The 16300-nt window shown below is 41.3% G+C and overlaps 1 protein-coding gene across 2 annotated transcripts in view; it reads right to left on the reverse strand.

Annotated features, from left to right (window-relative positions):
- The window catches only part of spag9b (sperm associated antigen 9b), a 38106-nt gene that overhangs the window by 9202 nt on the left and 12604 nt on the right, over positions 1-16300 (reverse strand). For both annotated transcript variants that reach the window (XM_054598412.1, XM_054598411.1), the window contains exons 4-14: positions 15782-15879; positions 11267-11414; positions 7417-7846; positions 7156-7249; positions 6346-6470; positions 5768-5825; positions 4595-4747; positions 4368-4425; positions 3989-4119; positions 2391-2447; positions 564-743 (exon numbers count right to left, since the gene is read on the reverse strand). In XM_054598412.1, the coding sequence (XP_054454387.1) occupies positions 564-743; positions 2391-2447; positions 3989-4119; positions 4368-4425; positions 4595-4747; positions 5768-5825; positions 6346-6470; positions 7156-7249; positions 7417-7846; positions 11267-11414; positions 15782-15879 (1532 nt within the window). The remainder of the gene's footprint in view (positions 1-563; positions 744-2390; positions 2448-3988; positions 4120-4367; positions 4426-4594; positions 4748-5767; positions 5826-6345; positions 6471-7155; positions 7250-7416; positions 7847-11266; positions 11415-15781; positions 15880-16300) is intronic.

The following is a 16300-nucleotide window of genomic DNA, read 5'->3' on the forward strand; positions in this document are numbered from 1 at the left end:
TGCGTATGCATGTCAGCGCGGGTATTCTCCCTGATTAAAAATGTTAAGCTGTTAAAGCTTCTGTGCTTGAAACTGACATACATTTTTGTACTTCATGAGTTTATTGAGTCCATTAAAAAAAAAAATGTGTGGCAGTGATCCAACAGTACACCAATATATATTTTTCTCCCACTTGATATGGTCCAATTGAACCCAACTATAGGTGTTAAATTACCCTCAGAAAGTCAAAGTTCCCAGTTTGACGAACTTTGTAATTAAAAATGATTGTTTTTGTTTGCTTAATTCAAGTGTTTGATTTGAATCATCCTTTCACCCTAGACACACGCCTAGCAATGAAAGTTACCTCATGACAAAGTCTACCAAACCCATTTTACCTTGTTAGTGTCAATGTTGTTGGAGACATTTCTGCAAGTTGTGCTAATTAAACATGTTGGTTGACGGAAGTGAGGGCTTCCATACAGCCATCTACTGCATGTACTTCACAGATATGGATTAGTACCTCATACAACCCCACTTCAAAAACCTCCGAACTATCCCTTTAATCGTTCCCCTGACTGACTTACTCCTCATTGAGGAAATCGAAGGCTTTGCTCTTGTCACTGGGCAGCTGCTGCAGGGTGGTGCTCCTCTTCTTGACGGACGGCTGAATCTGAGAGGTGGGTGCGTTGTACTTGACGTTCACCGGGGCCTCCGACGCCGGCTTCTTGGCCGCCGCGCCCGACGAGCTGAACAAACGGCTGAAACTAGAAGTGTAAGGGTGGGGGAAGTGGGAAGGGGGGAAAAAAAGAAGCACACAGACAAACGTATAGAGGGGTGGACACAAGCAGTAGCTCCAGCAGCAGAAGTAAGGTTCAACATTTAAGGGTACAAATAGGATCCTTTTTCCATGCCAACACACCATGCCACAGTTCATACGGGTAGCAGACATTGATATGCATGTCCCCGTTGACCTGTCTCCTAAACAGCAAAGCACCAGAGCAGCTGCCCCCCCGCCCACAACACTTGAGTGCAGGGTTAATATTGTGCACCGACTAGGACGTTAGTCAACAACACAGGGGAAAACTGGACAATGACACTTTTCATTTCCCCTTAAGTCTACAGTTAGAGCACACGGTATTCACTACATTATATTTAACAGTTTATATACAGCAACAGGTGTTAAACGGGTTTGAAATAAATATCTTTATAGCAGATACTTAAAGCCTGTAACTTAAATATAAGAAAAAGGCTCTGCTAAGTTTATCTTTGTAAGTGTATTTGCTCCGCCCATATTCCTGCATTTCCCCCCCATCTCCATATTAACCCTCCCAACACACCTCCTGAACACGGACATCACAACATCAGGAAGAATATAGAGGGAGGGACAGACAGAAACAGGGCAAGAGAGATGGTGGAGTTATCAGATTTTGCTCCTCTTCTGAACACAACTGTCCCACACCCATTGCTAAAAACCTGCCCCGAATAATGTCCTCCTTCAAACCAAACCAAACTCATTCCTTATGAAACTCAACAAAGGAGAGCCGGGATCAGATCACAGAGATTAAGTCTTTCAGATTTGGTTTCTCTTAGTGAGTTGTCAAAATCTCAGTTCTCTCAAAAGCTGTGTGTCACGCTGTGTCGGTATTTTTTGACCTGGATCCAATTTTCCTTTTTTTTTTTTGTATCAAAGTGACTAATGGGGACAACAATTTTTGAAATTGGTCCAGTATTGAGTGAGAGCACTGCAGCCGCCTGCCGCTTAACGGGCCGGACTGTAATAGATCGGGGCAAACTCCCACCTAGTCAATGTACGTCCACCAAAAGTGCTCGCTTTTGCTACTGACGGGCTCAGATTGGTTTAAGTGTCTGACAACATTATGAAAAGAACCCCACAGAGAAATGACTTTTTATTTTCTTAACCTCTTACCTGATCTGGTCTTTTTGTTATCGCGTCTAACCAAGTCTAGCTCAAAAAGAAGTCTTGTTCTGAAATCTCGCTATAGGTGACTTAAGGAGTGCTGTGTTGTCATAGTTTGTTGTGTTGTGAGAAAAAGAAAGCGTAGTTTAGGATTATCTAAAAGATTTTCAACATCATAGTTGAATATTTAGATGATTTTGCTAAAACTAAAGGAAAAGCTTTTATTTCTCTGTAGGGTTCTTTCCATAACTTAGATCAGAGCCACCCTTTCCTGTCCGGCTCTCCTCTGTTCAGAGTTTGTTTTCAAGATGAAAACATCCAAAGCCAGTCAAGATAGACACCGTTAACATGTCAAAGATTTACCTACATCCTGGAGAAAACAACCACACAACATGGAATACAAAAGAAAAGCAAAATGAAACGCATGAATAACACAGCAATCGCACTGTGGTTCGTATCTGAGAGCTCAAGTGGAAAGAAAAGAGGGGCTTACAACTGCCAGAGGCTGGATTTCTTCTTCTCTGGAAGAGCTGGGTTCTCCTTTGAAGCCCTGAGAGAGACAATTCACTTTAAATCAAACTGAATGCTTTAAAAGTAGTTATACAGTCAGTTTCTCCATTTCTACTTCAAACTTCAAACCATATTCTGCCAGTTCTGCTTTTATAGTATAGTTTTGTATTTCACCTTTGTGGATGGTGTGTTAAGGATCAAAGTAAGGGAAACGGGCAACTGTTTTCAATTCCAATAGTATTTCATGATCAAATCATAACAAAGTCGTATGACACACATATTTGATATTAGGACTGAACCATTAATTGTTTTTATTTCAAAGAGTGCAATTTTTGGCAACACAACAAAAACTAAATCTTGGCTTTGTCTGGTTAATATGCTCTATGCATTTGTAGTAATGTTCTACTTACACTTGGCCAAAGATGGTTTTGTGGGGGAAGAAACATCACTCTGTGTATTATTTATGATGTTTGTAAAAAAAATAAGGAGTCGTGGGCTTTGTCTTTTTGCTGTCCATAAAAAGACTTAACAAGACAAAACTTCGACTGCATAGACCGTCCAGGTGAACGCCTCACGTCAGGTTTTGAATTGAGTTATATTGAGTTACCAATTAAACTTAGGCCACCCCGTTAGGCTTACTACCTTAAGACTCATGAACTCAATATTAACTTCAACTAATTAGATGCCATCAGTTAGATATCAAAAAGGGTCTGACATGTCATTACTAATATGACACTATGCAGCCATTACATAACCAGTGGTGGAAAATAACCAAGTACATTTACTAAGTATTGCACTTAAGTAGAATTTTGAAATGCTTTTATGCAACTTCTACTCCATTGCATTTCAGAGGAAAATATTGTACTTTTTACTGGAGTACATGTATCTGACAGCTTTAGTTACTGGTTATTTTTTACATAAAAATAAATAAAAATAAAAATAAAAATATAATTTTAAAAAAATCACATGATATTTATGATGCAGTACTGCACACTTAATCTAACTACTAGTATATCAATCTAAAATTGGCTCAGAAATGAAAAAACTACAACAAACAGAATAATATAATATTCGATAACAATAGAACACATAAAAGGAGACATTCTATATAGTGAGTACTTTTATTTTTGGTACATGTTGATGCTAATACTTTGCTTTTACTTTAGTAACATTTTGAATTTAAGCGTGTTATTTATAATGGAGTACTTTTAGACTGTTGCATTTCTAGTAAAGGGAGATGAGTACTTCTTCCTCAACCACTGTATACAACTCCACTTTTGAATTTCATCATTATATGAGAATACCATTGACTAATGTCCAGCATAGCATTAATGTAATAAATGTGAGCTAAATTGCTTATTTTTTCGATAGAAATCTTACTTTGACTTTTCTCTCTAACTGAAAAGACCTATGGATGTAGAAACAACCAATACAAAGTCATTCTGCCTGGTGCAATCAAATCTTCTTTAATGACATCCAGCCCACAAATCAGAAAAACTGCAACTAGAGATGTTCCTCCATTTTTTCAGCCCTATAGTACTTCATATTGCCCCCCATTAGCCTCCGTTCCTGCTGTCTTACCGGATCATCTCTGTCCATCTGACCGCCTCCTGCAGCTCCATCAGCCTCTCCTTATACTGGTTCCTCTCCATCAGGACCCTGGCCATCTCCACCCTGGTGAAGCGCTTCCTCTGAGCTGTAGGCACATCACTCTGCAGGCACAACACCAGCATGAGATCACCAAACCACTATCTAATGAATATAATATGTGTGACACATGCTCTCATGGGCATTTTACCTAAATTCAGATGATCAATATGATCTTTTGAAAGGGAACACTAATGGCTTCATTGACACAGAAATATTCAAATTTAGAAATACTTAAAAACAGTTTCAACATACTGCTACTACTCCATACAAGTGTATCACTCTCAGATCAAAACAAATATCAAGGACTCACGTCATCCTCATTGTCATTCTTGACCTTCTGTTTGGCCTCCTCAAGCTCTGCTCGAATCCTGCAAGAGAATATACAAGTCCGCAACCACGTTTATACAGTAGATACTCAGATGCTATATGTATATATATATATATATATGTATATATGTATATATATATATATATATATATGGTTTTATTTATTTGTATGTGTATTTATATAAAAGTTTTGAAGCCAAAGCAACTCACTTCTTGAGTTCGTCTTCTAATTCTTTGTTCTTCTCCTCCAGTTTGGACTTGGCCTGAGTGACAGCCTCCAGCTCACCTCGCAGGCCCTCCTTCTCACAGGTCAGCTCATCCATTTGTGCTATCAAGTCATTTTTCACCACGTTCAAAGCATTTCTGGAAACAAATAAACATGCATATAAACATGAACATTCTTTATGTGGTATCGTCATTAAACACAGGGTGGCAGCAATGTCCTGTTTCTCAAAATTGCATTGAGATCAATATCAATCTTTAGAATAAAGTGCGGCGGGGTGTAGACCAAGAGGGAGCAGTACCTCCTGGAAAAGGACTCTAACTGATGAAACTTAATCACAGTTACAATTACAGCTACAGAGGATTTGTTACTATTAAAAAGATTTCAATTGCCATTTGATGTGCATTGATTTCTGCCACCCAGAGCATGATTTTAAATCATGCTCTGGGTGGCACTCCTCAGGCTCAGAGTCCCTCTGAACAAGGCATTCTGGCCCAGAGAACTGGATATTTTCTCTTTTACGGTCCATTCTCCGTAAAACCCTAAAGTTGTGCGTTAAAATCCCAGTTGATCAGCAGTTTCTGAAATACTCAAACCAGCCGGTCTGGGACCAACAGCCACGCCACTTTCAAAGTCACTAAAGTCTTTCTCATTATGATGCTTGATTTGAACTTTAGCAGATGGTCTTAACCATGTCTACATGCCTGAATATATTGAGTCCTTTCCACGTGAGTGGCTGATTGAAAATGAGCAAATAAAGTGTTTGCAAATGTTTAATTAATATTACATTTTTAAGGTTACTCAAATGTATGTGTTGCTGCTAGTATTTGCCAGGTCTCCCATGTAAAAGAGATCCTTGATCTCAATGGGACTTACCTGGTTAAATAAAGATTAAATTAAAATAAAATAAAAATGGCTGCAGGGTGCTTATGCCAAACACAAAGTTCATGAGCAAGAAATGATGACAACAAGCATATACAGAATAAATAGGAAGGGTAATATGACCCACTAATGTAGCAATTTCTGCAAAGGTAATAGAGTTTCTTCAGTGTTAAAAGTCCTTTTCCATTAAGCGTTTGTCTTTCTTTTTTTTTAATTAAGCATGTGAGACAGAGATGGCTTTAAAAATAAATTAAAAATAAATTATACTAAGCACTAACTTGGTCTCCAGCAGCTGGGCGTTCTCTTGGATAAGATGTTCGACTTCTCGACCCATACCTGAAAATAATCACCCGTAATGTGAATACAGACGGTTACATTCCATCATTAAAGGGGAAATTAAACATTTCATTGAATGATAATCACATCAATAAAGAAGTGTTTCTTATGTCTATCCTACACTCTCAGTCTTACCTAGAAAGTTGTAGTCTGAGAGTCATGCAACAAATGAGGAAGAGGTTTATGAGACTGTGAGTAAGTTAAATGGTCTCATTTGAACTGAATCTCTAGTCTATGGCATTACTGCCCTTAACAACACAGAAGCACTATTCACTACTCTGCACTCAACAGAAAGTCACAGAAGGAACTGAAACTGAACACGGAATCAAGGACACATAAACGAGAATAAGGAGCTGGTAATGAGATCTTCAAGGAATCTATTGATACACACCAGAAAACTCATCTGTTAGGAAGATAAAACCCCGACAGCCAAAGGAGAAGACGATTTCAGTGAATATAACAGATTGTAAAAGTGGAGATGTTGATGAAATTAAAACATCAAGTCAGGGAGGCTTCTTACCCAGCATGTCGGCTCCTTCGTCCATGTCTCCTATCAGGTCGTTGCCTGCAGACGACAGCTCCGCAAACAGAGAGTCGGTGTTGCGGTCGAATGCTAGATTCTCTACGCCGCCTTTAGTTGGAGTGCTGTGATGGAGAGAGAAGGTCGTGGGGGAGAAGATGTAAAAGAAGAACGGGAGAAAGTGAGGATTATCAGGATAAAGGAGGAATGATATTGCAATATGACTAATTAGCAAAATATTACCATCATAATAAATGTGAACACCACTTTGAAACACTTTGGTACAAATGGATACCAACTGGAATTATAATGTGTAACTGTTATTCTTAATAGGTTTTTCTTATTGTCAACAATAAGACCATGAAAAGACCAAAATCAACAATGAATTGATTCTACCAACAGGTACTCCCTCTTATTCCTCTGTGACATAGAGACCCACTGCTGTCCAAAAACTATTAAGAACACAATAATGAGCCAGTGATAGAGAGGGGAGACATGATATTGTTTAAACATGAGGATAACATATAGACCTATGCCAACTATATTGTTTAACATTTTCACATTTTACAGTAAGTATGATGTGAAGAAGAGTTTGGTTGCCACGTTAGTTTATCCTGCATTCAGCAGCAAAAGTAAACTGCAGTCAATGAGCCACAGCCTGTAAAGGTGCACTGCGGACGACATGCTTGACTCTATGTGAAGTGCTGAGTACGTCGGATGAACGGTTCTCGAGATATGAGAAGGATACAGAAAGAGATTCCTAGCTTTATAGTTAGATGATGATAAAACATTTAATCACGAGTCCTGTACCTTGCTCCTCTGAAGCCATCGAGGTCCATGTCCAGCTCAGGAGTGGACTCTATGATGGCCTGAACCTCGGACTTCTCCCGGTTGTCTGCTCCATCTAATACAACCAGCAGAGATGAAAGAATAAATAAAAATATGAGCGAGCCAGTCCACTCAAACAGGTGGTAGTTAATGTTCAAATGTGAAAACATGACAGACATGTGTTTTGACAGCAGTACTGGCCATCATCTTTGAGTAGTGTAAAGGCAGAGTTCTGACCATCACCTCCAAGCTGACTCTGCTGTCCCTCCTGCACTGCCGAAATGTTTTTACTGCTCTCTGGCTTTCCCCTGCTCCGGTCCAGGTTCTTGTGGAGCCCGTCTGAAACTTGCTGTTCCGAAGACTCCATGGCAACATCGGAGGCAGCAGTAGACAGGGCTCTGACAGAGGCAGACCCTCCGCCCAGGTTGGACGCCAGACTCATTCCCGTGGACGCTCCATCATGAGGAGAGAGCGGCGTGGTGGACTGAGAGTTAGCACTGTGTGTAGATGTGGGGGTGTTTGATTGAGCTGTACCACCCTGAGAGGACGTGGAGGTGTTGGATTTGGACGCTCCACCTTGCGAGGACACAGGAGTTCCACTTTTGGAGACACTTCCCTGGTTGGTCGGAGTACTGGACCTGGAGCCTGCGCGGTTGAAACCGGACATTTCATCCTTTAGATGGAGGAAGAGGAGGAGGAAGTGATTAACAAGAGTTAAAAATATTATCTTCAAGTCAATAATATGTGTTTATTTGCTTATTAAGCTGTAAATGCCCCCCGGTGGCAGTGGCAAAAAGGCTATAGTCGAATACACTTTTTGATTGTTTATAACTTAATGATTATTTGAAACCTCAAAAACTACATTTCTTCTCTTTAAATATAATGAAGCCCAAAATAATAGATGTTAAAACCAACTGTGTCAAACAGTGTGCACCTTACCATGCAGCTAAAACCAACACAAACACTAACCAAAGCACATCATGCAACCAGGACACAAATCATATCCATTCTGCCAATGCACAACCACAACAAAACTGTGATTAAGTGTCAAAACAGCCTTAAAGGGCCAGTATGTAGGATTAAGTGGCATCTAGTGGTGAGGTTGCAGATTGCAACCAGCTGAATAGCCTTCAGCTAACTCCTCCCTTTCAAAGACCACGGTTTTGTACTCTGCGGCTCATGTCACAGCAGTTTCACAAGTGTGTCAGAGAACTACGGTGGCCTTCAGGTATCATAAAAAAGTGAAAAGGCTCTCGTTAGAACCAGTGTTTGGTTTGGCCTTTCTTAGCTACTGTATAAACATGGCAGTCTCTGTGAAGAGGAATCACCCCCTGTGTAGATGTGAAGATAACCAAAAACAAAACAACTCTTAATAAAATGATAGTTATGAATATTATATTCCATTTCTTCCAATATATCCCCCTAAATCCTACACACTTTACCTTTAAGATATGCATGTAAATCCTGACAGTTATAAGAAGTTACAAGCCTCTGATCCATCTCAAATAAACCCTTTTCATAGCCAACATTATGACTTGTCATACAAGGGAGAGCACAGCGGAAAAAACGTCATTAACAATGGCTCAGTTGCATCATCTGTCTCAGTAAGCCACTAATTCACCTAAATGGAAGGCAGTCTTTTAAATGTTATTAATTATAGATGTACTTTTACTGCAAAGACATGCCAAAAAAAACCCCAACAACATCATTTTGAGGTCAGCTGAAATACAGAAAGGGAACAGGTTAGCATCATGCAGTTTTTTTTTTTGCTGTGCAGTATAGCCATTGTGTTAGCATCCCTGTATTTAATAGCACTACAGCAACGTACGCAACACAACTACTCAACACAATAACATGGGTTAGAGTTTCTCCATGAGTGACAGACAGGTCTACCTGGTCCTGATCAGCCTCCTGATTGGGCAAATTCTCCTTAGAACATTCACCTTCCACTCTGATTGGGGAGGATTGTCCCTCAAACTGAGGGTGTATAAAAGACATTGCTCATTGATATTTCCTTTCTATTTATTTCCTTTCTATTTCAAGCAAAAACCTAAAAAAAAACAAAAAAAAAAACAGGAAAACAATTTTCCTTTAGTCACTGATCTGAATGTGGTCAAGAACATGAGACAAAGCTGTTGGGAAAGCCTGACGTCCGTGAGTGAACTGTGTTGTATTTATGGGTACTTCTAGTACACAAGGTGACCGGCTTGGCGAAGGCTGCATGAATGAAAATGAACAGGAAATCCAGCACTAATCAAACACACAAGGTTTCATTAGTTCTAAGCAGCTCTTTGTGGCACGCAGAATTTCTATCCCTGCATTGTTTTGATCCGTTAATGCCAGTGGCTTCAGTTCTATAAATAGCACGGGGCCTGATAGAATGGAATCAATCAGGACATCAACAAGGCATCCACACGGAAGGATCCCTTGGTCACCTTGAAAACAGACAAGCTTTCACAGACAGTAAGTGAGATGATATGAGAGAATAAAGCTTTGTCCATACTGTTTTTTCTTAAATATATTCCCTTTTATTGTGTCTGGTTCATCTCTTTGAAAACTGATGGGATTATTTCCTTTTTGCCAGCATCACTTTATAGAGTGCTGCAGAGAAGATGTATTTTTTTTAAGCCAACCCGGCAATTAGCATGGCACTGGTTCCCTGGACAAAAATCCAATGGGAGTTTTTCATTGGCTTTTGAATTATTGGGGGGAAATAAGCTCTGTTGCAAACAGAAGTTTATGATACTTGTATGGTTATTTCAGCAAGATAATCTTACCAAATGAACATCACTTTCTATGAATTTGAAGCGTGAATGCAATCGGCAAAGCTATAAACAAACTAGTTGGTGGAGAACTGGTATTCAGCGTGATGACGTTTTGTGGTCATATTTGCCACTAGCTTGCAACCGCCTGTTTTAACACATGTAAAACTTAAACATTTGCATTAAATTAAGTATGTTGACAATCTAATCTAAATCTATTAAGCTTGTGTTTTTACTCACACATTTTTTCAGGCATATAACCAAATACCTGTTAAAAAACATGGGTTTCGAAGGGATTGAAATGAATGTGCAAAAATGCTCACTCTGTTCTGGGTCTTAGGAATCATTCCTGCAGCACTTATTGTTTCTACAGTAGCACTGAGCAGCCAATAGGTGGAAAGTTTCCCTCCACTGCTACTCTGCTGATAATGGCTGGTTCTCCCCCAACCCTCCCAAACACACACACACACACACACACACACACACACACACACACACACACACACACACACACACACACACACACACACACACACACACACACACACACACACACACACACACACACACACACACAAACATGCCACTTCACATGGTGAGAGGGAGGGGATCATTGACTGTAAATCTTTGGAAAATGTCAAGTCAGTGGACCAAACACAAAGGCCCCGCTGTATATCTGCACTGAGGGTGCCTGGTGCTTCTGAGAAGAAGTTGTGTGAGAAAGAAGTACTGCCACACCTATATTGTACTCCAGTAGTCAGGGTGAGAGTCATCAACCACTGTGGCTGCCAGTTATAAAGTAAATCTAATACAATTCCTGATAACGTCAGTCAAAATGAAGGTTATCAAAACTTTCCATCCGACCCTGTACAAGTGTAATAATGGCAAATGAATACTTATTAGGCGATCATTAATATTCATGATGGAGCCTTGCTTGCAGCATGGTTTCCAACAGCAACAATGTGAAGACACTCTGTCCTTCCCACCCTCCCCTGAGGTTAAAGGCAGGCCCCCGAATGGCACCACTTCCTCTGCTCGCTGGGCTCCAAGCCACCCCGTTACACACACAAGCTGCTGCTAAAAATTCTGGACACACTGAACAATCCTTTCTCTCTGAATAGAAATGTACCATTTCCATTGGTGCTGGCATTGAGTGTTTGCATTTTGTTTTTCCACAACCTCTTTTTAAGTGAACTGGGGATGATGTCACCAGTCTGATCCGTGGGAAGCACTACGAGCCAACTTCAGACGGTAACTAGTGAGTCTTTGAAATTAATCCAGATTTCACAGCGGGACTGATTTGAGCGAGTGTGGGGAGCTGTGTGTCGTACCTTGAGGCTGGTGTTGGACCGCGGGTGGCTAAGGTTGTTGAACCTCCACGGCTCAGAAGGGGTGTCCACAGGTTCCCTCTGGAGGTCAGAGGTCATACCATCAGTCCCAGGAAGCTGGAAAATGCCCATGGAGATGGGACGCTCCTTTCTGGATACAGAGACAAAAGGAAGGAGGGATGATTCAAAAGGGAAATGAGCAACCCTGATGCTTAAATTGCTTTGAGCGTAATGCTAAGGTCACCATGCCAACAACAACAACAATGCTGACATATAGTGTGTAGCGTAGTGTTTTGTGGTCCCCATCTTCGTTAAGCACTAAACACAAAGCATAGCCGAGGCCGATGGGACATCATTAGTTTCGCAGGTGCTTAATCATGACGGAAAGTTATGGACAAATAATAATGTTGATTGTGATGATGGCTCCAAAACGGAAACGTTAGGGGTTTGCTAAGTTATTCCGATTAATCCTAAAGGGAATATAAATACATGTACTAAATGTCCAAGCTATCCATCCAATAGAAGTCAGGACGTTTTACTTGAAGCTGCAAATGTCAACAATGATGGCCAAGTTCGAAGAAAGGACTGGGGACAAACAAAGTCAGTAGGATACATCATCTGGGAACAAAATGTTGTGCTGAAAGTGCTGGACTGTCCAGCTCACAGCCCAACATCGCCAACCCTAAAGCCGCACTGCTGGTGTGCCTGAAAACATAAAGACTTCCTTTGGGAGTTAAGGAGAGCCGTCCCGACAACAGCGTGGTGCAAGAACATGTGATTTATACTGTGCATTAAACAGTGCACACTATGGGATATGTTCTATACTATGAACCAGGTCGGATGTGTTCTCATTATTATGAACATTTATACCCTCACTCTCCATGTTGTGATGATGCTCCTATAGAGAAAGAGACAGAGGTAGAAAAGGCTTTAGTGTGAAGTGATGAATGAAGTTTGGTGCAACAGCTACTGCATCCTTTCCATAAAGCCTAAAATAACTTGAGTGACAGATTAAACATTTCATTTGCTTTCGCTAAATTAAATGAGCAGGTAGTTAAACCTTTTCAGCCTTCACTGTCCATTTTACTGCGTAGTGGAAGCGGTTTAGCAGAATAATGTAATCAGTTAGGAAAGGAAGAGAAAGAAGAGAAATAAAGGTGGTTGCCTCATAAACTCCATCCCTTCCCACTTATTAGCTCAGGTAACAACACAAATCCATTTGTATCCGTCTCCATGAGGAGATGTATGTAACATGTGTGGTATGTGTGGTATTAGAAGGTCAGCCAACAACTGACTATGGACAAATATCTGTCACCATCTCTGGCTCTCATAAATAAAACAAGCTCCCTCTTGCATGGAGGTGTTAATATTCACGCTCCCATTTCACAACTGAAAGTCTAATAATATTCGGTAAACACAAAGGAACACACCCTCCTCTGCATCAGATCAGGGGCACACCGGCAACTGTTCTCCCTCCGGTGGTTAGGTGTGAAAAAAAATGTACGGTCCAGCAGAACAATGGCTGCCACTGAAAAGAGCAGCAGACAGGCAGCGCTGAAAGGCAGCAGCCCAAAAACAATGGACACACCACCATATTGAGAGGAAGAGGTCACATGCAGGCCACTGATGGTAACCAATGCTGCCTTTTACTATTTGAACTGAGGGGGTGAAGAAGACAAACAACAACAACTCATGCTCATGAATCAGTCCTCCACTAGTATTTCATCTTGGAAAACCTGCTACTTAAATCCTGAGAATAATCATAAACAGCTATGGTGTTTTTCCAGATATGACTCTGCCGTTTTTCCCCCCCATCTCTCTGTTGACCTACTTTTAGAGTGCAGTCTCATACTGTCTGACTGTATTGCACCCACATGGCAGCAACGCTGCAGATACATGGCTACAAGCTGGCAGCGGCTACAGAGGCACACATCACAGCAAGGAAGATAAACTGATTCATAAAACATAAAATAACATACACACACATACACACGTTATACCTGCTGGCTCTGGGTAAGGAGGGTAAGAAAGGCAGGGCAGGTAAGCTGCCGGTGGCGACGGAGTAGTGAACCAGCAGCAGCACTGACAGAGAGACCAGCACGGCAGAGTTGATGACCACCGCTCCCCCTACGAAGCCGAAAACAAACAGCAGCATACACCCGGGGCTCATGGCCCCCCCAGATCATGGCCCAGTGCCTCAACGGGGGACAAGTGGGTTGGGGGGGGGGGGGGGGGGCACAGGTGATGATTGCAGAAGAGGTGTTGGTGGGGTGGGGGTCACTGAAGCCCAAAATGAACCTTGGCAAACCTTCGATTGGACATTTATAACCAGTGTCAGTGTATCTACAGCGGAGGTCAAAGATGCTGTATCGGTCCTGCAGGCGGTCAGCAGCAGCGCAGCGGCCGATGTGTTCCGCAGCTCAATTGTGAGGCAGACAGAGAGCAGGTCACAGCGCTCACAAAACAGTAATCCCAGTGGCTTCAGCAGCAGCGGTTGATTAAAAGCAGAGCGGCAGCAGAAAGAGCCGGGCAGTGGATCATCCACAGAGAGCGGGGACGGGCTGGCAGGAACAGCAGCTCCTCTCCTCCAGTGTCTTCATCTAGCAGCTTATAATGCTTTCCTTCCTCCTCCACGCTTCCTATCCTCTGGCGAGATGCGACGCGGCTGCCCCTGTGCAGTCTAGAACACTCTGACGCCCTCCCTCTCTCACTATGCCCCCCCCCCCCCCCACATCTCTCTTTTGGGTGCTGAGGCAGCTCGTTTCATGTGCCTCTTCTCAGGCTGCAGCTTATTGGCTGCAAAACAGGGGGCCTGATCAAAAAGTGCGTGTGCGTGTGTGTGTGTGTGTGTGTGTGTGTGTGTGTGTGTGTGTGTGTGTGTGTGTGTGTGTGTGTGTGTGAGAAAGAGGGAGGGAGGCTGGCAGTGCGTCTGCATTAACAGGGGGGACAGTAGGGGCTAGGAAATGCATGGGGGCTTTAGAGTTTATGGTACATTAAAACAGGGATTCTCAGAGTTTGGTCCAGGGCAGAGGGACTGCGAAATAACTTGCTATAAATGATCAAATTGGACTGTATCATCGATGCATATCTACAGATGTGGACCATTTGTGGCAATAAAACAATCGTATCGTGTCCATTACTCCCACCGACATTAGCTGTGGGCCAATAAAACTCTGATATGATTGTGTCACACAGTAAAATGTTGAATTACTTATTAAAAGTCAGCTTTAGATAAGTATGTTTAACTATCTGGATTTACTATTCTATATTATACTACTTCATTTTCTGAAAGTGTTTTAGATCAATTGATGGAAATGTAGGCTATAAACACTGTAAGTGCTGTAAGTCCAAATGCAATTTGAATAAAATCACACTATTCCTAAAAGGTATAGTGGTATCAACATTCATCACCATTAAACATTTCCCACTTGTGGGACAAATAAAGGAGTAGCTCATCTTATCTTATCTCAACATGAATTAAATTGAAATGTGTTTCTGTTCATAACAATGAAACCGTTCCAAAGTATTTAGGTTGAAAGTTTTAGAAGACAAATAGTTCTAATAGTTCCAATGGCATCTACTCGTACAAATGGTAGTAAGCACACACTTACAGTCAAGGTAACTAGAACATATTGACACAAATGTCAAAGTTAAAACAAGTTCCTACAAATTAAACTTAAGAAGCTGCCGACCTCCCGGCCCCCTACAGTAGAATTAATCTGCAAGTGAGTAATCAACCACCAAGCTCACCATTCAGTACAAGGAGATTACTCTGACAGCAGCCAACCAACAGCCCTGATCTACACAGCACACATCTCCCTTCCACACTTCTCATTAAAATTTCACGTCAAAGTCCTCTAACAACATTATTCTTAACCTACAAACACCCAATATCATCATTCAGCACAGTTTTACAGTCGCTTGTGTGTGGGTGGAGATCTCGCAGTGGTTAAAGCTGCTCCAATACAGGGGTAACGGAACCAGGAGACATCAAATACACCTTGTAAAGTCTTGAAATCCAATTTCTATTAAGGGTAAGTGCAATGATTTTTGCACTTGAAATGCACTTGAGTTTCATTTTATTCATAACGTTTACCTGCATTAAGTGTTGATATCTAACAACAAGCCAGACACTGCTATTACATATAATCAAGAAAATCCTAGACCACCTTGAAACGGTCCACTGGCTGAATTGTTTAGTCAGAAAACAGCTTCAGCTACTAATTTCACTAATTTTCACTACTATAGGTTTCTATCTACTGATCTAACAATTAGTATTTAAAATTGTGTTGACTCAAAATCGTGATCCATAATGAGAGCTGTGACACTGATTAAACTGCAGTTTAAAAATCTGAAAGGATAAGATCATTAAAGAAAACAAAAAGGCTTAAGACCAGAGCTTTCATTTTTCGATCTGAAGTCTAATTGTTTATAGGACTGACAAATGATGTAGGTTTCATGTGAACACACACATGTTGAGGTTGAACAAACACCGCATAGAGTGAGAAGGCGTCTCACCGTGTTCTGGTTGACGCTCCTGCCTCTGAGGGCTCTGCTGCTGTGACGGCATGTTGGTGTTTAGTTCGCTCCAGGTGCTCCATGTAGCTGTGGATCATCTGGAAGGTGTGGAGCAGACAGAGAATCATGGACGTGGCTAATATTGATGATTTTTTGTACAATCATTTTGCAATGTTGATGGTACAAATTGGTGTTAATCCACTACTGAATTATATGTATTTGGCTCTCCAAACTACTGTATATTTGATGTTACTCCTACCATCTTTAACAGCCACTCGCATTAAGTATTTTTAGTCCAGACATAGCTGTGATGGTTAGATACACAATAAATGATGCAGATGTAGCAACAGTGTGTCAGTGACAGCTTCTCTATTCAACATTATTCAGATCAGCAGTTGGCTGCTGAGGCCTGAGAGCATCTGTTAGTGATGCATAATGTAGAACAGACCAAAGCGGACCAACGGCTTAGCAGAAACAGGATTCATGTTATAAATCATCTTCAACTAGCCCACTCCATTC

This window comes from Anoplopoma fimbria, chromosome 5, assembly GCF_027596085.1.
Source record: "Anoplopoma fimbria isolate UVic2021 breed Golden Eagle Sablefish chromosome 5, Afim_UVic_2022, whole genome shotgun sequence".
Taxonomy (NCBI): domain Eukaryota; kingdom Metazoa; phylum Chordata; class Actinopteri; order Perciformes; family Anoplopomatidae; genus Anoplopoma; species Anoplopoma fimbria.